The 26,351-nt window shown below is 36.9% G+C and overlaps 1 protein-coding gene across 1 annotated transcript; it reads left to right on the plus strand.

The window, feature by feature from the left end:
• Positions 1–2,815: 2,815 nt before the first annotated feature.
• Positions 2,816–14,802, plus strand: LOC101842245 (aldo-keto reductase family 1 member C13-like). Its single transcript, NM_001310556.1, has 9 exons — positions 2,816–2,899; positions 5,509–5,676; positions 6,087–6,203; positions 7,387–7,464; positions 7,922–8,044; positions 8,729–8,838; positions 9,371–9,536; positions 12,766–12,848; positions 14,553–14,802. The coding sequence occupies exons 1-9, from the start codon at positions 2,816–2,818 to the stop codon at positions 14,593–14,595; spliced, it is 972 nt and encodes a 323-aa protein (NP_001297485.1). The 3' UTR covers positions 14,596–14,802.
• Positions 14,803–26,351: the final 11,549 nt, after the last annotated feature.

The following is a 26,351-nucleotide window of genomic DNA, read 5'->3' on the forward strand; positions in this document are numbered from 1 at the left end:
AATTTGGGGTCCAATAGCTCACCCTTGTTCAGGTCAACTGTTTCTGTGGGTTAAACCAGTCCAGTCTTAACTCCTTTGCTCATCAGTTCTCCCTTTCTGTTACTGGATTCCAGGAGTTCAGTTCAGTGTTTAGCTGTGGGTGTCTGCCTCAGAATCAGAATTATTAAGGTAATAAAAGAATCCCCAAAAGCAAATGGAGGAATTTGATATTACCTTGATGTTACCAAGCAGTTTAGGTGGAAAAACCAGACCATGTAGGAGCGTCAACTTCTGATTCTAAAGGTAGTCCTCTCCTTTCTTACCCTGGGAGCACATGGCCGAAGAAAGCATGGCTATGTATGAAACATGGGGCATGTTCCCATACCTGAGAACTTACCTCAGCATCTTGCCGCGACAGATGCTCCTCAGTTTTTACTATCTGATTCTTTGCTCTTGAAGCTCTTCACTTTCACACTACATTGTAATTGGTAGCACAGAATTACTTGGTCTGGAGTTTGTAGCTTTTGGTTAACACAGTTAAGATTGGTATTTTTCAGACCTGTGGGCTACCCACATCAACTTTCACACTGAAACATTTATAAACACACACACACACACAAACACACAAAAGCATTTTCCCCAGATAATAAAAAATAAAGTATGGTAACATTAAAAAAGTTTCATGAGTTCAGCAAGTGGAATGAACTGAAATTTCCATCAACAGATGAAGGTATAAACAGTATGTGACATACATGTAAAGAAATGCAATGTTATTAACCAATCAATCGAAAGAACTACTGGCTCTGTCAGTCAAATTGATGGATCTCTGTTTCTGTGCAACAGAAACTAGGCACAAATGAATTATAGTTGATACTTTTTTCTATTTCTTTAAAAGTACTATTTTTCATGTGCCTACATGTGTGTCTATCCACCACATGCATATAGTGCCCATGGAGGACAAAGAGGGCATCAGATCCCTTTGTGAACTGCCAATTGGTTGGTAAAGTAAAACCCTGGTCCTCTGGAAAAGGTGTTGATAGTCTTAACAATTGAGCCATCTCTTCAGCCCTCTTTTTAATTTCTTAGCAAACACTTTTTTTTTGCAGAATCCTACTTGATAGATATTAATTCTATACTTGAAAGTATATAAAAAGATATTAATCACCATAACCATTTCTTTCAGAAGAATGAAGTTTTATACATTTCAGTCTTACTTATATAAGGCACATTGTATGGCCACATTACATTAATAATTGTCACATATTCTACTCTCAAATGTTCTGGTTTAGTGAAAATATTCTAAGTTTAATAGCAAAAAGAACCTGCACCATCAAAATGTCACATTTACTCTTCAATTCCAAACTCATAGTAATTTTATTATTTTTAATTAGGTTTTTAATGAATGATGAATGAGGCTACAAACTATAAAATATTGATCTGCATTTTGGCATCTTGTTTATAGTTATGTAGAAACCAGGCACTAGAAAGATGACTAAGTGATTACAGGTAGTTGCTCTGAAGTTGTGGGACCAGAAGTTTTTACTTACATTCATATAACAAGCTAGGTTTTCCATGACTGCTGTTAACAACAAGCCCCAAGTGATCAGACACTCTTTTGGACTACCTAGCATACACATTAATATTTCAAAATTGCCTAACAAATTAGGGCTCTAGTAATATCTAAGTCTCCTTGCTTGTTGTAAAATAATACCCAGTAACTACCCATGGTTTATCAATTACTAAGCACTATTCTGTCTTGACCCCTTTATGCATTTCAGGATTGCACTTGTGACAATGAAAATGGAAAAATACAGGTAAAAATTTAAAAAAGACTAACCTTTTCTATTTTAATTTTTGATTAAATTTAATTGTTGAGCATCAACAATTTTTAAAATGTTCAATTGTGGCTTCTTTGTTCTTTGGATATGTTTATATGGTTAATGGTATCTCATTATTTCCAATGATGCCTGGTTAAGCAGAGGCTTCATAATGTCTAAAGGACAGTAAGTGTCTTAAGTATTGTAATTGGCCAATCAATATCTTCTCAAATATATGTGATAAGAAAGGGAAATTTACAGAAAACAAATTCTTTATCTGCATATAGTACTTTGTTTAGAATTCATCCTTCTTATGAAAATGAGTGGATTCTCTTCTTCCATGTGAGATAATGCTTTATTATACTGCCTCCTCTTTTCTGTTGGCTGTTAATTTATACATTAGGCATTCATTAGTATTGTTTAAAAATTAGCCAGGTTGACTGATCAAGACCCCCTGAATGACGGTGTCAGTGAGGAGGCCTAGGTAATCTATTGAGCCTTGGGCAGTATATCAGTATTCATCCGGAGTATACACATGGACTTTGGACTCCCATCCAACAATGAGAGATGCACTCTCACCCTGAACTCTTGGGGGGAGGGTCTAGGCCTTGCCCTGGATGAAATGACAGACTATGGACACCCCCACGGAGGGCCTCACCTTCCCTGGGGAAATGAGGGGATAATGGGGTGGGGTTGGGGAGAGGGCATGGGAGGAGGGGAGGGAAAGGGAGAGGGACCTGGAACTGACTTGTGAAGCAGCCTTGTTTCTAATCTAAATTTAAACTTAAAAATAAATAATAAAAAACAATTAAAAATTAGCCAGGTACTAGCACTAGCTAATCATTAGCCATAGAGTAGAAATATTTAAACATTGGCCAGTAAATAGGAATGTTTAACCACCACAATGGAAGTGTTACTTGTTAGCCATTAGACAGAACTTTGATATATGATGTTCACTGACTTCCCCCTTTAGGGCATCAGAAAATTCAGGACTTGCTTAGGCAGAGGAGTAACAGGTAATGAGTTCCAAACAGCAGTTTGTCGCTCTAAGCGATGGACACTTCATTCCTGCTCTGGGTTTTGGCACCTATAAACCCAATGAGGTAAGAATACTTGATTCTCATCATTTCCAGGACAGCGCTATTCCATGTATAAGAAGACAGATAGTCAAGCAGACAACAGGGTTTGATTGGGTCCCCACAGGTTTATTATTCCTGTTAAACAGATGTTACAACAGCTGCAATTGGTGGCTGTGGGCAGGAGACCAAGCTGTTTTCTTAGACAGGTTGAGTCAAGATTGTGTCAGAATAGGGTCTGTATTCATGCTTGTACTTGTCTGGGGAAAAAAATCCCTGCTTCTGGTGATCCAGCAGAGAGGCACACTTAATAGAGAACAAAGGGAAGGCCTGACTCTTCAAACATTTTCTTTGAGGGTGGGTGTTAGAGTTGGATATGATGGCGCTATAGGGCATATGCATCAGTGATGTTGGGACATTTACTATAATAACTCTGTCAGGGACTTCAGTGATAGGAATAAAATTTGTTTATGTTCCCTGGTTTTTCTTGTTGTAGGCTTGGCAGAATGAGGCTGTGTCTTTTTGCTTAGTTTTGCTTTTCTGGTCAGGCCTGCCTGTCAATTTACTGTTCATGTTTGGGGCCTGTCAGCTCTACAAGTGAAGATGTGAATCTTCATTCAGTGAGCTCTTACCTTAATGAAACATGTCTATGACCTAACAATTCTCGGCACTATATTTTTCCTATGTCTATGTTTCTCAGCTTGATAGAAGAGAAGAAAGTCACCAGATTACCTATCAGTTTTCTTGTATTAGTGTAAGAGGGCACTTTTCTGTTTATTTATATAAAGCATGACACCATTTTCTAAGAAGGCAAGATGCAGAGAAATTAGTGTGGTAACTCAAGGAGTTTCCCTGTAGATTAATTCATGAAACAATATCTGAAGAGTACTTCAGTTTTGTTTTGGTATAGTCTTCAGCATCACACAGTGAATGCTGCGCCAGGGCTAAGAAAGGTATCCCATTTACAAATTCTCAACTCTGGGAAACTTATTAGGACTTATAACTTATCCTTATGACAGGGGGAAGGACAACCTAGAAACATAAGTGTGAAATATTAGTCTTCATTAATGCATGTTGGATTTAGAGTATTCTGTTCTCTAGATCTGAAAACATCAAGGTTTGCTGTCTCTTAATATGGAATGAATTTCTTATTTTGTAAACCTCCTGAGACTTTTTAATTCTGTGTCAAAAGGTTATTTCCCTTAATGTCAAATTTGTGCATTTCCTTTGTGTTAGATTTATGCATAGAGAAATATGGAGATAATCACAGTATTTGTTACTTTTACAAAGTAGCACAAAAACCAGGAATAGGTCAAGGCCACTGTTACAGCCTCAGGGTTGTTGACTCATAATGTGACTTCATTCTTAGAAAAGTGAGAGCTGGTATTCAGAGATGGTGGTACAAGCCAGAATTTTAGTCACTGTGTTTATTATGGAAAGATAACTGTAAAAGTTATCTAAATAATCAGAAAAGGTAGTCTGATTTCCTTTTTAAACAACTTTGTATGTGTTTTATATATACATGTTTGTGTACATTTGTGTATGCTAGAGGACAAAGTCTTCCTCCACTGGTCTCACTTTATTTATTTATTTTTTGAGGTCGGGTCCCCCAGTCAGTCTGGAACTCAGGCATTCAGCTGGGTTGGCAGTTCTGTGAGCTTCTGGGATCACCCCGGTTTTGCTTGCCCAAGCACTGGGTTTACACGTGTATGCCACCATGTCATACTCTCCTTTTACATGGGGATTGGTGGTCTGAACTAAGATTCTGAGCATTGTTTCAAACACAATTGATTGAGATATCTCCCCAGCCCACACCTTATCCTTTAATCAAAGAACTGCCATACAGTTATCCAAATCTCACAGTCAAGGCAGTAATTTTAGATTTAATTCCAGTCTTACCATTTTTAAACAAATGATCTTTGATTGAAAGTGCTGACACCCCAAAATGAATAATCTCCAACTTGGTTTAGGTAATTTGTGTTTAATGTGGATATAGTCCTAGGGTAGATTTTCTTTTCCTGCTAGTATTTAAGTCTCTCAGACGAAGAGAATGGATATGCAGAAAGACTTTATCTAAGTCCCTGGCCTTGCTTGGAAGCTGAGCTCTTTGCTTTCTCATCCTTTTGTGACAGTGTCTTAGCTGGGGTCATGCAAGAGTCTTTATGTAATTGTGCTTTGTCCCAAGCAGACTTCCTTGTATTCATTTTGCTTAGTAAATCCACTATGTAAATTGAGTGTGACATTTAAGCAAGCAGTTGAGCTTGGTATTCATCAGTACCAGTGAGTAAGCAGGATACATGGATATAAAGAGATTCTTGAATCTGAAAGTCTTTCTATTAATTAGGGAAGACCCTGAGAAAGTGGATTTTGTCTCATTGCCTCAAGCATGGGACAAAGTGTAGGCAAACTCTGAGTCTGTGGAGATACTTACTTTTCTGTGATATCTACAGTATTTTTGGAGAATTCATTTTGTTTTACAGAATAGAAAGTGGGAATTCAAGGATTGGGGATTAGTGGTCTGAGGATGACTTTGAAAAAGAAAATTCTTTCTAGTCTAGTAAACTCCCATCTAGTCTCACTCTGAGCTAGCACTCAGAACATGCCTATCTAAATACTTCTTTTGGTTGTTCCTCTAGGTTCCAAAGAGTAAGTCAGTGGAGGCTACAAAACTAGCTATAGGTGTTGGGTACCGCCATATTGATACTGCTTATGTATATCATGTAGAAGAGGAGATAGGACAAGCCATTCAAAGCAAGATTAAAGCTGGTGATGTAAAGAGAGAAGACATGTTCATCACTACAAAGGTACAGTGTTTATAGTATACAAGTGCAAATTATTGAAATATAATGTAGGGAAATGAAAATTATGATACTGGACCAGAAAATGGTTAAAGGTCTCAGTTGCATAATTCTGTAAGAGAAAGTAATGGTAGATTATAATCTGTATGAAAATAATTCAGTTATTAGACATTATTATTAGTATGAATTTTATTTCTTGAGTAATTTCCTTTCATTGTTCATTAAATGAACTACCAATAACAAAAATATATAACTGAATTTACATTGCTAAGTAAGGGTAAAGTAAATTGCGTGTTAAAGGGAATGATTATAACTTTCCTTCTAGTACAGAAAATATTTCAGTATTAGTATAATTAAGCATGCATGTTTGGGAAATCTATTAATTGATCACAATTTCCCTCATTCAACATTTGTAGCTTTGGTGCACTTGCTTTCGGCCAGAGCTGGTCCGGCCCAGTTTGGAAAAATCATTGAAAAATCTTCAACTGGACTATGTTGATCTTTACATTATGCATTTCCCAGTGCCGATGAAGGTGGGTGATTTGTATTTTCAAATGTACGCATTTTTTCATGGAGACATGGATATCATTTTTTATGTATGGTTGAGGCAAGTTTCCATTACAATTAAATATAAAGTTGATTTTTGTTATTAATCTTCTGAATGGGTTTCCTAAAGAGTTTACTAGATTATGAAATGAGGTGTCGAAGAAATGGTCAGAATGACAGATTAGAAGTAACTTCCAGAAAATCTTATATTTACAAGTCTTTTATATATATTTTTATTATTAGATTTTTTTTGGATGGCAAATGTGGCCCCAAGATGGTTTCAGCTTCAAGGTCATTGACACCTTATGGCTTCTCTGCATCTTTTCTTATCACAATCAATCTTGCCCACAGTCCTGATTGGCCACCATTGACTCACATGTATTCATATGTATTATTTATCCTGGGGCAGGATTGGTATAAATTCTTGCTGGAGGTCAAGGATATGCAATGACTTCTTCCCAGTGAATGTGAAATATTTCCTTTTTTTCCAAAAGAAAGAGTAGACAAAAACTACAAGTCAATTATGACGTCTCATTTTGTTGTTTGAAAATATTATTCAGGTGAAGGAATTACACATATTTGTGTGTGTGTGTGTGTGTGTGTGTTTGTAATAACAACTAAGGAAGGCCATGAGACTAAGAGATAGCTGAGCATACATGTGAGGGGTTCAAGGAAGGAAGTGATGTCATTATATTATAATTCTGAAAATAAATTATTCTAAGAAAATATTTAATTATTCATATAATTGATGTAAGAGAAAACAGTGAAACTAAGCTCCTACAGATAATTTTTACAACTCCTCATAAGTATCATTGGTAAGCACAGTAAATATAATGATACTTCACTCTCTATGTCAGTTTAGTGTCTTATTTCCAAGATATTCTTTAAAATTTAAGGTATTTATTTAATTGCATGAATATGTTCTTTGTATGTATATCTGTGCCCTAATGTGTATGGAGGCAGGAAGAGGGGAGTAGGATCTATGGGACTTAGTTACAAATAGTTGTGATCCACCATGTAGGTGCTGGGAATTGAACCAGGTCTTCTGAAAGAGAAGCAAATGTTTAGTCAATAAGCTATCTCTCCAGCTCTTCCAGGATATGCTTAAAACATTACTATAGGTGTGACACATGTTTTGTGAGATTTTCTTTAATAACACTTGTCTTTTAGTCAGGGAATAATGATTTTCCAGCAGATGGACAAGGGAAATTACTGTTGGACACAGTGGATTTCTGTGCCACGTGGGAGGTGAGTACTTTTCAAAAGGACAATAAAGCAAGCAGAGGGAGGGAGAGAGAATCATTTTGTTTTCCCTTGGTTGTAGAAATTCATTTACATAAATACATATTTGCTGGAGTGGGAGTGGAAGGTGTTTAGGATAATAGGATATGTGGTTTTATTTTTGGCACCTTACATAGCAGCATCATGACATTTCTAGTGATGTCATGAAAATTCCTCTTTGGCTGATATCATAGTTTTCATTATCACCATTATCTTGATTTCTTCATATATAAGTTCAGTGATCATTTGGGCAATGCACCGGTCTCCACCTTTTTTAGGGCCGTTTACACGAGGGTACTGTTATATGTCTATATGTCTATATGTCTAGCTCTAGATAATTTTCCTTGTAAGTGCTCCATCTTCTCTTTATATTGACATAGAAAATTGCAAGTATAACCCTTCATAACCCCTTTCTCATCACCAGGCATTGGAGACGTGTAAGGATGCAGGATTGGTCAAGTCTATTGGAGTGTCCAACTTTAATCACAGGCAGTTAGAGAGAATCCTGAATAAACCAGGGCTTAAGTACAAACCTGTGTGCAATCAGGTAAGAATTCATCCTCCCTCCCCATCTTTCATGCTTTTCCTCACTCTGTACTATGACACTTGTTTATTTGCCCTACGTCCAAATTCCAAGTGATTTTCATTTTGTGGAAAGGAAGATTTGGAGAGCAGCACCTCTGTTTCAAAGACATGGGAGGGTCTAAATTTGAGCATGGACTATTAAAATATTGACGAGAATGTAGATATACTCCACTGCTGGCAAATGTGTAAATTTAAAGTTGGTCCAGCGGGCAGAAGTTCAGGGCAGGAAAAATGATCTTCTCCCTGAACAGAGACTAATAGGTAGGCATGACATATTTTGTTGAAAGACTGAGTTATAATAAAAAACACTCAGTGTTCAAGACTTATGTGGAGGTTAGATGGTCTCACCATCATATTGTAGTTTTTCTTTATGATTTTTGTTATCTCAGCAGCTGACATCTTTAAACACTGAGCTGCCTTAAGGATCACTAACATTTTTTTTGGCTCCAAAACTTACCCAGCCAAATGTTATTAGCAGAATCCTCCAAAAGTAGTTCTTTCATCTGAAGAAAAACTGAAACAGTTTGATCTTTTAAATTCAAGTGTGACATTGCATACAATTTTCTTATTTTATTAATTTCAAGAATTTTTGTCATGTATGAGCATTTTATATACTCTGATATCTTTGTATCATATTCTTTCATAGGTTGAATGTCATATTTATAATAACCAGAGTAAGCTGCTGGATTACTGCAAATCAAAAGACATTGTTCTGGTTGCTTTTGGTGCTCTGGGAACACAAAGATATAAAGAATGGTAATAAAGAGTATACTTGAAAAAGAATGTCAACTAGCATCATGACCCTCAGTTCTCAGGGAGAGTGGGATCTTCCTTTAGAAGAATCTGCTGAAGCCAAACCTGCTGGTTTAGTAGACTTGGCATCTTAGTTCTTTTTATTTCCTGTTGCTCTGATAAAATACTCAGACAATAGTAATCTCAGGGAGAAAGGGTTACCCATGGTTCACAGTTTCAGTGTATAGACAATAATGGCAGGCATGTTAGGATGTCAGGTACTTGAAGCAGGTCATCTCTTCAGTTCAGTCAAGAAGCAGAGAATGACAAATGAACATGTATTCTCTGACCACTTTCTCCATTTATACAGTCCAGGATCCTCTGTCAGGGAAATGGTTCATCCCCTGGCTTATTGTCCAGATGGTTCTACTTTGTCCAGTTGACAGCTGTCCATAACCAATATGCTTAGTCTGGAATGTACCTTCGCATATGTTTTGTAGCACCATAGCAAAACCAAAACCTTGCCCTCAGGAGCTCATTTCTACTTTGCTACTAGTGTGGACCAGAACTCTCCGGTTCTTTTGAATGACCCAGTTCTTTGTGATGTGGCCAAAAAGAATAAGCGAAGTCCCGCCCTGATTGCACTTCGTTACCTTGTTCAGCGTGGAGTTGTGCCCCTGGCCCAGAGTTTCAAAGAAAATGAGATGAAAGAGAATTTGCAGGTGATTAGTTCTGTAAATAGTGTCTTCCATATACTTGTTTCCTTCAACTATCTGAACATTATTGAAATCAAATCTATATTTCTAACATTTCCTATGCATGTGAGCTTTCAGGTGCATTGAGAAATGTTTTGTATATGAAATAAACAGCATCATGACTTAATAGATTTAGTCTTGGAGTCTATGTAGAATTTGCTTTGGGTTGTTAGTCAAATACTACATACCTCTTTTCCATGACCCTCTGTTTTATTTTCTGAAATAAGGGTTCTGGACTGAGTAATTTTGATTCTAGAAATTTCTATGCTTTACTTTTAATTCATTGAATGCTCAGGTATTAATATATATTATTTTCCAGTCTTTTTCATTTACCTGGGCTGATTTTTAAAATTTTCATGTACGTATGCTTTATTATAGTATAAAATGTTTAGTTACTAAAGAAATCATTCTTAAGTAGAAATTTAATATAAATAACATTTATTCCCTTAGTGTTCTTTGATTTAAATACTTGCTTTACTTTAGCCTGAATTCAGTGAAAAGTATTTGTTTATGCTCAGTTGCTTCACATATGTTTGAGGAACTACTGTACATATCGTCAGGACAATGAGGCCTCTCCAGTACAGTAGACTGATTTAACTTTTCCTCCATTCCATATAGGTTAGATACAAGTGACAAGTTTCCTAGGGCTTATGTCTGCACTTAGCCCTACACCAAGGCAGTGAGAAGCCTTTTATGACAAGCACAGGGTTGACACATCGTGGCTTCTGTGAAGTTTAGCTATCCAATGCAAGTTACACAGCAGTCAATCTTCAAAGGGTAGGAAATAGACATCATCTCAGTGGGTGAAGGTGTAAAAACACTTCAATAGTGTGCAGATCAGTAAGTGTGGATTGACTCCCCAAAGCCAGGCAAAGGGTTAGTGATAACTTTTGTTCTCACTAGGGGAAGTCCCACAAATAGAGAAAACTATGCCATTGCCACACATATGTATATAGCGAATAGATTGGTCCCACGCAGGCTCCCTGGCTGTCAGTCCAGACTCTGAGCTCTTATGAGCCTAGGAGTGTTGTTTTTATGGGTTCAAGGACATGTGATGTCCTTGAACTACCCCTCTCCCCCATTCATACAATACAATCTTTCTGCCTTCTTTTAAGCAGGATTCCCTGACTCAGTTCAGTGTTTAGTGGTAGGTCCCTGCATTTGTTTCCATTAATTACTGGATAAAGTCTCTCTGATCACACTTGGGGTAGTAGACAAAACATGAGTGTAGCAGAATATCATTAGGCATCATTTCCTTGCCTTTTTTTCTTCTCAATCATGTTTGGTTTTATCCTAGCTCTCTGGGCCCTCCAACCTCTGTGTCCTGGTGCTCTAGGTAGTATCAGGGTTGGGCTCACTAATATGATATGGGTCTAAGGCTGGACCAGTCATTGATAGGTCACTGCCACAATGTCCATGCCACCTTTACAGCCCACCCCATATACTTCTCATAGGCAGGACAGACTGTTGGTTAAAGGTTGTGTGGCTGGGCTGCATCCCATTCCCTCCATTAGACATCTGCCACAGACACAGAAGGCCAACTCAGGATAAGAATCTGCCATTACTAGAAGGCTTAGCTGGGGTCATCCTTGTAGATTTCTGGGACCTTCCTTTGTACCAGGTTTCTGCCTTAACCTTTAATGCCCTGCCCCCACTTCCCATCATGTCTTTCAATACTCTCTCCCTTCATCTACCCCTAACCAGATGCCACATGTTCCCATCTCCATCTGCACCAGTCTCTTCTATTTCCTTTCCCAGGAGATCCATACCTCCTCCTTGGTCCCTCTTTGTTACCTGTCCTCTCTACGTCTGTGAATTATATCACGATTATCCCTTATTTTACAGGTAATATTCACTAATAAATGAGTATGCTGACTTGTCCAGCCTTAATACATTTGGAGGAGCTTAGTCATGTCTCACCTTGGTATGCCAAGTTTTGTAGTCCCAAATGAGAGGCCTGCCCCTTTCTGAACAGAAACAGGATGAATGAATTGAGAGGGGGTGGCCAGAGTGGAGGAGAGAGGATGAAAGGAGAGGAGGGAGGGGAACTGCAGTCGGGATGCAAAATAATGACTAAATTTAATAAAAAATTGATATTAAACCAGAAAAGCAATTGAACCAAAGGTGAGTCTGATACTTAAGCCTGACGGGCAACTACAATTGCCTCACTGTTGTAGTCAAGTATTGATTGTGTTCCTAGGAATACTGCTGGAGTAGGACCCTAAGTCCAGTTCTTGTAATAAATAACTTGGAACATATGCAGAAGTGTGTAGGGGTGATTCCTTGATGATGTTGGAATTTATATGTATTTATATGTGTGAAAAATATATATGGAAAATCATACATCAAATATACATAATATTTATCATATGTAAATATATGCAATGTGATGTGATATCTATAATTATTTGAAACTGACATATGTATGATCATTTGAAAATGATACACACACACACACACACACACACACACACTCAACAAATGAGCACTGGTCATTCAAGGGTAAAAATATGACAATGCAATAATTTGTAAATCTAGGTAGTCAAAAAAGAGATGATCTATTTTCTCAAATAAAAAGAAGCATGGTCTATCAGTTTGCTGTATTTACATAGTCTCAATAGTGATTGTTATGCAAATTCAGAAGTTTGCTAAATTGCCTTCTCCCAATTTTACTTATTTTCCTTCTCTTTTTATTACTTGCTTAAAAACTGGTTCTTACTCCAATCTTCATACTTTCACTCTGTGATTGAGCATCATGTCTTTTCACTAATCAGGTGTTTGAATCTCCTTCATTAGTTTACCAAGGCTTTGCATTTACTTTTCCCCAAAACTGTTCTCTAAAATGCAGTTCTTGGATTACAAAATCTAACTCCCCATTCAACTCACTGTGTGATGTATTTCAAATTTTTGTTTTAGATTTCTTGGAAATTATGTATGTGTGGCCACCATCTTTGAATGATGCTAAATGTTTTTTATTTTTCTCAGGCTTCCATTGAGATTTCCTGGTTTCTGTGTTATTGTGCAATTTTAATATATCTCAACAGTAGTTTTCTTTCATTTTATTTGGTATTTTTAAGCCAAGAAAGTTCTAGTAAAAATGTTCATCATTTTTAGGCGCATACATACTACTCACATTGCCTTTGCTATATAAAATCTGCTTCATTCAAATGCTAAAACCTTTGTGTTTTTCTGAAAGGTTTTTGAATTCCAGTTGTCTTCTGAGGATATGAAAACCCTAGAAGGCCTGAACAAAAATTTTCGATATCTTCCAGTTAAGTGGTAAGTACTATTGATAAATGACTCACCTCAATTTTTTTCCGGACTAAGTCTCTCCCTCCCTCTTCCATCCATGATGGTTCAGAAACCAAATACCTAATTTGTCTGTAGCAAGTTTCCCATGGAGATAGCAAATCTAACATTTTTTCCAAGATTTTGAAAATCTGGTTGTGTCATTGCAAAACATATAGAAGGCTTTGAAAATAATGCTCAAAACTAGGTAAAGAACCTTCAGGAAAAAGCACTATTGCTCAGGAGAATTAATAGCCACTCAATTATCTTTAGTTTTCCTTCATGATCCTCTGTTACAAAAGTTGATAATTTAAAATAGGTTATAAATTACAAGCAAAGACTGCATATTTATACATATATTGCATATTCATATATCTATCAATCATCTTCTATCCATCTATAATCTGGCTGTATCTATCATCATCTATATATCTATATCTTCTGCTTGTTAGAATTTTACTTCTCAATAGAAGAAAATAAGATAATGTTTGAAAGAGGATAAGAAAATCAACAGTATCTTGTAAAATTGGAATATATGGTATTGTTATTAAGACTTTTTTAGTATAGAGAAGAATGAAGGCAAAGAAGATATATAATTCAGTGAGTGAATCATTTTGTAAATAATAATTCTTGTCACACTTTAAGAATTAATGATCTGTAGTGATATATTATTTATGATTTATTAAAGCTTGCCTGAAGATTCAGAAAGCAAAGCCAGCCACAAGCTATAGAGATCAGGATGTAGTTACATATACCTTTAATCCCAGCACTCAAGAGATAAAGGCAGAGAAATCTTTGTTAGTTCAAGGCCCCCAGGGATACATTAGAGTGAATCAGTCTAAAAGAGAATTAGAGCTCACACTTTTAATCCCAGGACATGTGAGAGGTGTTTAAGACAGGAACAGGTTCTCCAGTCACATCGAGGATAGGAAGACACTGAAGTCTCACCATGGGGAGAGTATAGCAGTCTGGGATTACAGTCTGAGGTTTGATGGAATGAGAATCACCTTTTCTGATCTTCAGCTTGAAGCTTGAACCCAAATTACTAGTCTCTGGGTCTTTTATTAATTGTGTTACAATGGTTTTATCACTACATATTTTGGATTGTTGTTTATATGAAGAGGTCTACAAATTGTATAGTTAGCTCCTTGGACATGGAACCCCATTTTACTAATCTCATTCCTTCCCCAACTGAATCTAATACATTACTTTGTACATAATGGGCAGTGAATGAATAATTAACAGATTACTAATACTTAAGTGGAAGTGAAAGTAGTAGGCATAAATTATATATAAGGCATATTAATATATTTTTGTGTTGATCAATGTATGGAGTTACTTGAACTAAGGTGACATGCTGTATTCCTTTCAGTAGGAGACGGAAGTTGGGAAGGATTTTTGGCTCTTCTTTCTTTGATTGATGCATAGATGAAGCTAAGGTAGATGGATATATATGAATACTGGTCTTAGTGTGTTATGTTCTAGGCAATGGGAAATAAATGGAAAATAGTTTATAAATGATATTTTAAAAACATTTTTATACATAGTTGCAAATGTCTGTAAGAATGTTACTTTCAGGAACTAATCAGGGAACAAAATGATTAACTTTCACTTAGATGGTAACTTCCTAGATGTCATACCTTACACTGAAGAAATGGATCATTAACTGAGTGTTTTTTTTATTTCCTATTTTAGTTTTGCTGACCACCCTGAATATCCATATTCTGAGGAATATTAACATTAGCACCTAAACATGATTCTGCCCAAAGTCACTGTGTGGTGTTCGTCATGTGACCCATATGCTGTTTGGTGGATGTCTCATTTCTGGTGATCAAAGGCTACATCGCAACTCTCACATTCAGTTGAAGCTCCAGCTAATGGTTTTGAAGAACAGGGGTTTAATTTTCATGATGTTTTGAAATAAATATTGCTTGCTATCCTCAAATTATGCTTTATTTTTAATGAGCTTTTATGACACAAAATTGGTTTTGGTGGAAGTCTGTGCATGGTGTTTGGAGACGATGATTTCCATTTCATAAATATCTAAGACTTGGGGTAGGTTGTGTTTCTAGACCAGAGAATGAATGTTAATAATTGTTTATGAGTCAGCACTTCTCTAGTCATGAGTCAACAAGAGAACACTGCACACAGTCTGGAAGGTGAGATACACCTGGGAATGCTGGCCAATAGTCCCCATGCTCTCTTGGAACTGAAGAGTGAGGCATTCCTGAGATAGGCTAGCCTGAAGAGTTAACATGATAATCAGCTTAGTAGGACTATTGAAAGTCAGGATGGGGCACTTTAGGATGAAGGAGTTGATCATAGCTCTACCTAGAAATTATGCCAAGGATGCTTTATTTTTTTCAATTTTTTTCTTAAGAAAATTGCATCTTATAAACAAAAGGTAATCTTTACAAATTTAATTCAATAATACATCAGAGGGTATGTCCTAGCATTACTTTTTAAATAAATAAGAAACAGAAACAACTTCAATTTTAATAAATTTAGAAAAAACATATAAAATTGATTCTTTTTTGATGTAATTTTTTAAAAATTTAAAACAATGTTTTCTCATTTTACATACTAATCCCAGTTCCCACACCCTTACTTCTCCATCTTACCCCCTTTCCACTACTACACATCATACTCTCCTCAGAGAGGGTAAGGCTTCTCATGAGGAGTCAAGGAAATCTGACACATGTGTTTGAGGCTCGACTAAGGCCCTTTAAACTAAATCTAGACTGCACAAGGTATCCCTTCAAAGTGAATGGGCTCCCAAAAGCCAGTTCAAGTACTAGGAATAAATCCTGGTCACACTGCCAGTGGCCTCACAGACTGCTGAATGTTTCCCACATTCAGAGGGCTCAGTTTGGTCCCATGCAGCTTTCTCAACTGTCAGTCCATAGGCATTGAGGTCCCACTAGCTCAGATCAGGTGTCTCTGTGTGTATCTCCAAAATGACCTTGATACCTTTTCTCATATTATTGCTCCTCCCTCTCTTTGACTAGACTCTAGGAGCTTAGCCCAGTGCTTAGCTGTGAATCTCTTCACTTGCCTCCATCAGTTGGTGGATGAAGGGACTGTGATGATAATTAAGGTAGTCATCAATCTGATTACTGGGAAAGACCAGTTCAGGCACCTTCTCCACTAATGCTTACAGTCTTAGATGGGGTCATCTTTGTGGATTCTTGGGAATTTTCTTAGTGCCAAGTTTCTCACTAGCCCTGTAATGACTCACTCAATCAATATATCTCTTTCCTTGCTTTCCCTCTCCATCCTTCTCCCATGTCCAACATCCAGTTCCTATATGTTCTCTTCCTCACTCCCCTTCTTCCTTCTCTCCAGCCTTTCCTTCCCTTCTCCATCCACTGTGCTTTCAATTTTCTCAGGGGTTATTCTATTTCCCAGGGGGATCCACTTATATCTCTCTTTGAGCACTCTTGTTACCTAGCTTCTCTGGAGTCATGGCTATAGGATGGCTATCCTTTCCTTTATTATCTACTTATGAGGAAGTTCATACTGTGTTTGTTTTTCTGGGTCTTAGTTACCTCAGTAAGGATGGTTTTTATTCTAGTTTCATTAATTTGAATGCAAATTTCATGTTGTGAATATTTTTTCTGATGAGTAGTACTCCATTGTTTTTAATCCATTTTCTTTATCCATTCTTCAACTGAGAGGCATATAGGTTCTAGATATTGTAAATAATGCTGTTATGAACATAGTTGACTTAATGTCTCTATGGTTTGAGAGTGTCTCTTTTTGGTATATACCTAAGAGTGGTGTTGTTGGGTCTTGAGGTAGATTGAGTCCCAATTTTCAATGAAATGGCAATACTGATTTCCAAAGTGGTTGTACAAGTGTGCACTCCCAAGAGTTGTTCTCCTTACTTATTATCTCCATCATAAGCTATTATTGGTGATTTGGATCTTAGTCATTCTGACTAGTGTAAGATGGTATATCAGAGTTGTTTTAATTTGCATTTCCCTGATGGATGTGTAAAGAACTTAAGAAACTAAACATCAAAATACCAAATGATCCAATTAAAAATGGGATACAGATTTAAACAGATAGAAGAATCTCAAATGTCTGAAAGACAATCAAGTAATTGTCCAATATCCTTAGCCTTCATGGAATGAATTGTGATTTTCCCCTATTTTTAATTTAAATTAGAAACAAGCTTGTTTTACATGTCAGTCCCAGTTCCCTCTCCCTCACCTCCTCCCCTATCCCCCAGTAACCCACTGTCCCATCCCATTTCTGCTCCCCAGGGAGGGTGAGACTTTCCATGGGGGATCTTCAAAGTCTGTCATATCATTTGGAGCAGAGCCTAGGCCCTCCCTTGTGTGTCTAGGCTGAGAGAGTATACCTCTGTGTGGAATGGGCTCACTGCAAGTGGATTCCAGGAGTTCAGCTCAGTGTTTAGCTGTGGGTTTCTGCTTCTGCTTCCATCAGTTACTGAATGAAGGCTCTAGGACGGCATATAAGGTAGTCATCAATCTCATTATCAGGGAAGGGCATTTAAGGTAGCCTTTCCACCATTGCTTAGATTGTTAGTTGATGTCATAGTTGTAGATCTCTAGACAATTCCCTAGTGCCAGATTTCTCTTAAAACATCTCTCTCTATTATGATATGTCCATTTTTTGCTCTCATGTATACCGCTGATTCAAACTTTCTGTTTTCTCATGTCATCCTCTCCCCCTCCTCTTTCTCCTAGCTCCCTCTGCCCTCCCCCATGCTCCAAATTTGTTCAGGAGATCTTGTCCTTTTCCCTTTCTCTGAGGTACCATGTATGTTGCTCTTAGGGTCCTCCTTGTTTCCTAGCTTCTCTGGAGGTGTGGAATGTGGGCTGGTAATCATTTGCTCTATCTCTAAAATCCATATATGAGTGAGTACATACCATGTTTGTCTTTTTGTGACTGAGTTACCTCACTCAGGATGATTTCTTCTAGTGTCATTCATTTGCCTGCAAATTTCAAGATTCCATTGTTTTTTTTATCACTGAGTATTACTCCATTGTTAAATGTACCATATTTTCTCTATCCACTCTTCAGTTGAGGGGCATCTAGGTTGCTTCCAGGTTCTGGCTATTACAAATAATGCTGCTATGAACATAGTTGAACAGATGTCCTTGTTGTATGAATGGGCATCTTTTGGATATATGCCTAAGAGTGGAGTTGCTGGGTCTTGTGGTAGACTAATTCCCATTTCTCTGAGGAATCTCCATACTTATTTCCAAAGTGGCTGTACAAGTTTGCACTCCCACCTGCAGTGGAGGAGTGTTTTTCTTTCTCCGCATCCCTTGCAGAATAAGCTGTCATTGGTGTTTATGATTTTAGACATTCTGACAGGAGTAAGATGGTATCTCAGAGTTGTTTTGATTTGTATTTCCCTGATGACTAATGATGCTGAGCACTTTCTGAAGTGTCTATCAGTCATTTTAGACTTCTGTATTGAGAATTCTGTGTTTAATTCTGTATCCCACTTTTTATCATTTTTTTATTTTAATTTTAAATAGCTTGTTTTACATGTCAATCCCAGGTCCCTCTCCCTCCCCTCCTCCTGCACTCCCCTTCCCCCCCCACCCTCCCACCCTATTGCCAAATCCTTCCACATAGGGGATATCTAGAGTCTGTCATTTTACTCTGGGTAGGGTCCAGGTACTCCCCTAAGAGTCCAGGCTGAGAGAGCATCCCTCTTTGTGCTATAGGCACACGAAGACTGTTTGTATTCCAGGGATAGACACTGATCCACAGCTCAGGGCCCCATAGGTTTCCCAGGCCTTCTCGCTGACACTCACATTTGGGGGGGTCCAGATCAGTCCCATGCTGGCCTCCCCACTGTTGCTCTGGGGTCCAAGAGCTCTCCCCTGTTCAGATCAGCTGTCTCTGCTGGTTTTGCCAGCCCATTCTTTGCCAATTTACTCATCACTCCTCTCTCTCTGTCACTGGGTTCCTTGGGTTCAGTTCAGTGATTAATTGTGTGTTTGCCTCTGCTTCCATCAGTCATGGGATGAAGGCTCCCGGATGGTTATAGACATCAAGTTCATTATCAGGAATGGGCATTCGAGGTGGTCTCTCCACTATTGCTTAGCTTGCCAGTTGGTGTTATCCCTTTAGATCACTCGAGGTCGCTCTGGTGCCTGATCTGTATTCGATCCTATGATTCCCTCTTCTCCCTATTCTACCCCCACCCCCTCAACTTCCTGTATCCCACTTTTTAATTGTTTTAGGCACAAAGGAAGACCTAAGATTTTATCATATAAGATTATGAGAATTTTGATAACGTATATAAATTCTTTATATACTAAAGATTCATATTTATAGATATAAAACTTTTCATGTTGTAATCTCAATTACATTTGTTTAAATTTGCTTCCATTTTTTCACCATCCTCAAGGTTCTATAGAGAAGATAATTTATCATTGTAGATTGTGGGCAGGATACAACAACATTACAATTTGCTGTTCATGGAGCAAAACAGTTATTTTCCTGTTTTTAGGATATCCAAACAGTTTTGTGGGCATATAGTTTAATGTCCAAATAGATCAACTGGGTAACCAAGTAGATCAACTGGGTACCGGGATTAAAAACAAAAATATTCAAATCACCAGAGAGATGGCCAGTTGTGGTAGTATGCTGAATTCCAACCAAAGGGTACTCAGGAGTTATTAATATCCATATTTGCATTCATAAGAGCAGGTTAGAGGGGTTTAATAATGAACAGGAATGTAATGATGGAGATTGAAGGACATAGTGTTTGTTATATTGAGTAAAGGCTGAAATAAAGTTAAGAGTATTATTTTTCTGCAGTGAAAATTCCAATTTGCTCCCATGGTTAAGAGCATAGCTTTGTCTTTTAAAAAACTTGTTTAAGAGACCCTTACTTTCCCCGAATCTGGACAGAGAAGCTAGGAAACAAGGACCCTAAGAGAGACATATATAGTACCCTGGAGCCACTGTAGATTTAGAGTGAATTCTGGCACTAAGGAATATTCGAGAGACCTACAAGGATGACATCAACTAACAATCTAAGCAATAGTGGAGAGGCTACCTTAAATGCTCTTCGCTGATACTGAGATTGATGACTACCTTATATGCCATCCTAGAGCCTTCATTCAGTAACTGATGGAAGCAGAAGCAGACATCCACAGCTAAACACTGAACTGAACTCTTGGTATCCAATTGCAGAGAGGGAGGAGTGACTAGCAAAGGGATCTAGGCTGAAAGGGTATCTCTCTATGTGAAATGGACTCCCAAAGTCCATTCGTATGCTAGGGATAAATACTGATCCACTACCAGAGGCCCCATAGATTGCTGAGGCCTCCTCACTGACACCCACATTAATGGTGTCTGGATCAATTCTATGCTGGTTTTCCAGCTATCAGTCTGGAGTTCATGAGCTCCCATTGTTCAGGTCATCTGTTTCTGTGGGTTTCACACACGAGGGAGGGTCTAGGCTCTGCTTCAATTGATATAACAGAATTTGAAGGTCCCCATGGAAGGCCTCACCCTCCCTGGGGAGCAGAAAAGGGATAGGATAAGGAGTTAGTGGAAGGCACAGGAGGAGGGAAGGGAGCAGGAACTGGGATTGACATGTTAAACAATTTTGTTTCTAATTTAAATAAAAATAAAAAACTTTTTTAGATTATATTTATATATACTGTCTTTCCCTCCCTCCAAGCTTTCCCCTATACTCACTCCTCCCTGATTTCTTTCATATTCATGGCATTTTAACATTAAATTGTATGCAGGCACACATACACACATATATGTCTGTATAATCTTACATATATATGCTTTGGTCATTGACCATTTGGTACATCATACCAATTGGAGTACTCTTCTAGAAGACTATTTCTTCTGTCTCAGCATTCCCTTAGTTGCTTGAAAAGAGTGCTTCTTAGAGTTGAAAATTAAATAATTACTGAAAAATCACATAGGATATAAAATAACCACAGTGCATTCTTTCAGAAACAATGACTGATTAAAAGTTCCAGTCTTTAATTTTTTATTAACTATAACTATGTCATATGACCATGTGACAGCATGGGTGATAACATATTCCCTGCTCTTGGAATGAAATGCATTAAAATACCCTAGACCTGTGCTTAAACATTCTTTACTAATGTGAAATATATATGCTCTGTTTACAATTATTTTGTTGTATTTTGACACTAATATTTCAAATCATATGCAAGTAGTCTCAAATTTACAACTATGAAGTGCTTCCCAGTTCCTTTTCTATGAATAATTCTGAATAAGGTCACACCAAAAGGAAATAGTCTTCTGTGTTTTCACTATATTGACAGAGTCTCATAGCTGTATAGGTGTATCACAGGTGAAAGTCATACTGAGTCCTAAGGTTCTGTGGACCTTTGGCACACAATTTTATACAGTGGTTAATCATTCTCCGTGTAATCAGTGCACCGGTATGCTGTCCTTTTATTGCGTAGTGGTCTCATTACAGTGTCATGGCTAAGCACAATAATTACAAAGCAATTTCTATTTGTCAGTGAGAAAGTTGAAAGTTTTATCCTTCTTCTCAATTTTTAATTTAGCTTCTGAAGAGTCAAAAAGTTGAGAAACAACTAATTGTCATATTTTTAACGTCTCCCTGTGAGATTTTCTGTGTGCATAGTATAAGACATCAGATTATTTCAAGGAATGTCCGATTAGGAAGAGGCTTCATGGGCTGGGTAGATGGCTCAATGGGTAAAATGTTTGTTGTTAAATATAAGAGTTGAGCTCAGATCCCAGGGTCCCTGTAAAACCTGTATGGTAGCCTTTGTCTGTAACCCCAATGTCTATATAGTGGGATAGAAGACAGAGATGAGAGAATGAATCCCTCATTGCATGTGTGTGAGATATTCTAGCATAGCATGAATAACAAGATGTACAGCATAGCTATAGATGTACATAGCATGAACAGCAAGAGATCTGTCTCAACAAAGGTGGAAGTTAAGGAGCAGAGTCTGGCTCCTGAGGTTGTCCTCTAATCTCCATGCTGAGGCATGTGTGCTTCCACACTTACACACATGTTCATAAGCCTATCATTCAAACTCTACCTCCACATACATAGATAGAACAAAGGGTGCATAGTAACCAAAAAAATCAGGAAATTAGGAGGTTAATGCGTCCTAGCCTAACAAATGTTAATGTATCCAATAAATATATTGTATAATTTAATATGCTTGAAAAATTCTATAAATATGTTTCTTTGTCATGATTCAGTGTTATATTTAGTAATTCTAATTCACATACAAACTGAACAAGTTTTAGATGTAATGGTTTCTGTTATTATTATGTCTTGTTAAGGAAAAAAGAAACAGCATATGCGCATCCAGAAGAGTGACAGGAATTGAATTTCACACATCAGTTTGTGGAATCATATGTAGGAATAGCAGTGATGCTGGTGTTGCCGGATCAATGAAAATAGAGGTAGAATGAGTAGGGACTCAACTGGTTTGCCAAGTCGCCTGCTTCTGGTTCTTAGTTTCTTCATGCTAGAACTAGTTCATGAACAGGAGACAAGACAGATGATTAGAACTTTGTCTACCTCAGAGTCTGATCATATTATCACCTATTGGCTGTGCTGGGTAGTGTTTCGCCTTTTTCAGTTTATTTTAGCTTTGTAGAAAGTTTAGGTCATTGCCTGTTGGCTTCCTGGTTCTCGATATTGATTGTAATGGGATGGAGGGGATTCTTTCTTTATGTAGACTAAAAGAAAAGTATTTTTTACTTCCAAGATGATTACATACAAAGAAATGAATATTCTAAATGGTAATGAAGATGAGATACATAAGGTGTACTGCATTTTTATGAAGTAGCCTCAGATACTTTTCCTGGATGCTTGACCTGGGCTATAGGGACTCTCCTGTGTTATTTTCAGCTCTTGAGTTTCAAGTGGTAAAGTTGGTTCTCAGAAATGAAGTAACCAAAGTGAATAGTTTCCTAGACTGGGAAGATGTTTTTACTCAGGTAATGACCTCAGGACAATTAGTTGTGTGATAAAGGAGTAGTTTAATGATCTTTGAATTTGCATTTTTGTTAGATATAGATGTGAGAGAAAATGTTTTTGTCTTTCTCCCATTATCCTCTCTGGTCCTCCTCTCTTTATATCTCTTTCTGTACAACATGCTCCTTTGTTTATTTTTATATGGCATGGTATGATGTTATGTAATGTGTTTATTTAAAATGTAGATTCTGCATACGAGAAAAAGCAACTATGTATGTTTTTCTGAGTCTCCATTATTTACTTAATATTACTATCTCAGTTTTATCTATTTTCTTGCAGGTATCATTCTTTATTTCTTTATTACAGAATAAATTCCATTGTGTTTATATACCATGTTATCTTTAATTAATTGATCAGTTCATTCATCAGTTCATCAAACCATCAATATAGATGTACAAGTGTTTCTGTGGAATACTGATTCAAGGTTACTTCAGTATTCAAACATGGATGATACTGAAGGATCACATGATTGGTCAATTTTTAGTGGTGTATTTTTAATCTCCATACTGAACTACACTCTAAATACACTAGTTCAAATTTCCAACAATCGTGTATTAGGGTCCTTTGATCCTTGTCAGCATTGGTTTTAGTAATACCCATTTTCAGTTGGGTCAGAGGGAACCTCAGTGTAGTTTTAATTTTTATGTCCCTCATGCATAGAGAAGGTAATTTTTTATAAGATTATTGGGAATTTGTGTTTATTCCTTTAAAATCTGGTTGATCAGTTCAATTTCCCTTTCATTGATTGGATACTTTTTTGGGGCTTAATTTATTGAACTTCTAAAATATTTTGAATATTAATTGCCTATCAGATGTACAGTTGGGGAAGATTTTCTCTCACTCTCTCTGCTGCCCCTTCACTCTGCCAATTACTTTCCTTGCTTTTTAAATTTCATCCAATTCCATTTGTTTGTTCTTACCATCACTTTCTAGGCTATTTAAGTCCTTGAGCCCTTACTTTTAACTACTATTGCAATATTTTCCTATGGTTTTTATATATAGCAAGCAATAAGTATCTTCCAGAGTACTGGCTTTAATTTGCACTGGCCTTCAAATGTTTTGTTTTCTCTTGATTAGCCATTATTTGCTTCCAAATCTTGAAATAGATCTCATACTCTTCTGGATTTTAGTTTGTGTTCATAGGTCTGATATTATTCTGATGGCTTTACCTATATAAGTGAATTTACAGCTTTCTTTCTCTTGGAGCTTTCACTTCTGTTGTTTTGCCATCTCAGTTATAGTCTGTCATAGTGAGGTTCTTGTTTGTTAATGCTTACTTGAGGTTTTAAATGTACTTGTATTTAAATGTTCTAGATTTGGGTAATTTTCTTCTATAATTTTATTGATTAGGCTTCCGGTGTCTTTAGAACTGATCTCAGTTCCTTCTGTCTCATGGTTTCTTAATTTCTGGAATGTTATGGTCATTCTTATTTGCTTTTCTTCATTCATATATAAATGTATTTTCTCAACTGTGTCATCTATCCATAATATTCTATATTCAGCTTAATCTAGCCTGCTATATGGAGTTTTTACTGTGAAATTTTATTTGATTACTTGAGTGTTTCTTTTCCAACATTTCAATTTGCTTTTTAATTTTCAAAATTTATATACTCCACAAATTTATGCATGTCATATAGATGATAATCAAGGATTGAAAGGTATGTAACTGCTCTACAAAAATGTGAAGAAAAATTGATTAACAAGTATAAAAATAAAAATGTAAATGTTTTTTTAAATAACAAATTCAAGCACTACTAAAATATATTAATATTACAAAGAGAAAAACACATTATGAAAGAAAATACAAAGCATTATTGAGCTTCTTTCTGTGCCTTGTAAAGTTGTATTTGACTAGGTGGTTTGGGATCACTTGAAACTAGAATCTCTTACCTTTCCTACCACTTAGACTTCCTTGAAGTTCTTCAGTGTTAAGTGCAATAAACTCACCAGAGCATTTCCACTTGTGTGTGTGTGTGTGTGTGTGTGTGTGTGTGTGTGTGTGTGTGTGTACCAGGAGTGGCCTCTACTGGCTACACTTAACATTGCAGCATGGAGCCTGGCAGGACTTTCCCTGTTCAGGACTCCCTAGCTTGTACACTTCAGGAATGACTAACTTATTTATCTCAAGTTAAAAATCTGAAGAAGATGAAGCTAAATGGTTTGAAGAGGAATAACAGAATATATATAATGTTACAAAAATATCAATTAACACAGAGGTTCTACTTAGGTGAGCTAAAGGAGGCTAATAAAGAAGAAATCACATAGGAGTAAATTTGTATGTGTTAGGTTGTTTAGAATCAATTGTTATTCATTTATTTTTTCTTATTCTTTACATTGAATGCAAGTTGACTTTCTTAGAAATAGATCTATTTAGAGAAAAATTTTAAAAACAAAACCCCAAGTTTAAAGTATTTATGTTCAGTTGTAATAGATGTTTAACATTTTTTGTTAGAATTTTCAGAACAATAGATTTAATGATCATTTAAATTTCCATTTGAATTGAAATATTTTTCATGCTCATTTTTATAGCTCTAATTAAATGGAGCTATTATATAAGTATGTTTTTCTTGTGTATTATGCCAAAGACAACTTCCTAATGGTCATTGATGCTGCTTAAAATTATGTAAGAAATGTAAAAACTGCAAATATTCTAAATTTAGGTTCAAAATAAATGAATAAATAAAAGTATTCTTTGTATGTTTCTTGTAATCCATGATTCAAAGAATGCAAAACTTAAAATGCTCTCTGTGTTGAGGTCATTCAAGCTAAACATAAACACTTTCACAGGGCATATGTCTATTTTATTTACCATTACTATCTGCATATCTGAACGGGATCCCTGAGTTGTCCCAGCTGAAATGAGCACTATCATGCTGTGAAGTATGTATAATTATCTACTTTGGTCAAGATGTGGTCCCTTTTGGGTGCAATTCCTCCTGAAAGGCAGTCTAATGCATCATGAATCATTCTCCTGGGGACAGTTTTCTCTTCTGGCTCAGCCTGTAACCTCAGCTTTTCCTTCTCCAAATACAAGATTCCTGAGGAAAACCAATTTCTTAAGACCCACTATTTCAATAGCCTGATAACCCAGGAGGGACAAAAGCATCTTTTGTAGAATATCCTATATCTTTCAAGGCCTGTAATGATGGCTCTTTGTTTCTTGTGTTCTGTGATCAATTAGACACTTCATCATAGTAACAAGCTTTGAAAATTAAGCACACATAATCTTTAGGGAGGGGATTAGCTCAGGGAAGCACGGGCCCATACCTGCACCCAGGAACAGGACATAAATAACAATAGGTGATAGAAGCTGAGTCACCTTAAGCTGGCATGCCCAGGCTAGCATGCACTGTGAACTTTTCTAATTTATGGGTAATTAAAATGCTGTGAATATTTTTGACCCTTCTGCAGTTTAGATGGAAACCCGAGGAAAATGGGCTCTTGAGAAAAGCGGGCCTCTTTCCTAGAAGTGCCCGCCC

This window comes from Mesocricetus auratus, unplaced genomic scaffold (genome assembly GCF_017639785.1).
Source record: "Mesocricetus auratus isolate SY011 unplaced genomic scaffold, BCM_Maur_2.0 Super-Scaffold_100013, whole genome shotgun sequence".
Lineage (NCBI taxonomy): Eukaryota > Metazoa > Chordata > Mammalia > Rodentia > Cricetidae > Mesocricetus > Mesocricetus auratus.

What these genes read in the sequence shown, in the direction of transcription:
- LOC101842245 (NM_001310556.1), top strand. Translation starts at nt 2,816, where the DNA reads ATGAGTTCCAAACAGCAGTTTGTCGCTCTAAGCGATGGACACTTCATT. An exon ending in ACAAACCTGTGTGCAATCAG is followed by an intron (nt 8,045 to 8,728) that starts GTAAGAATTCAT and finishes ATTCTTTCATAG; the next exon opens with GTTGAATGTCATATTTATAA. An exon ending in ACACAAAGATATAAAGAATG is followed by an intron (nt 8,839 to 9,370) that starts GTAATAAAGAGT and finishes CTTTGCTACTAG; the next exon opens with TGTGGACCAGAACTCTCCGG.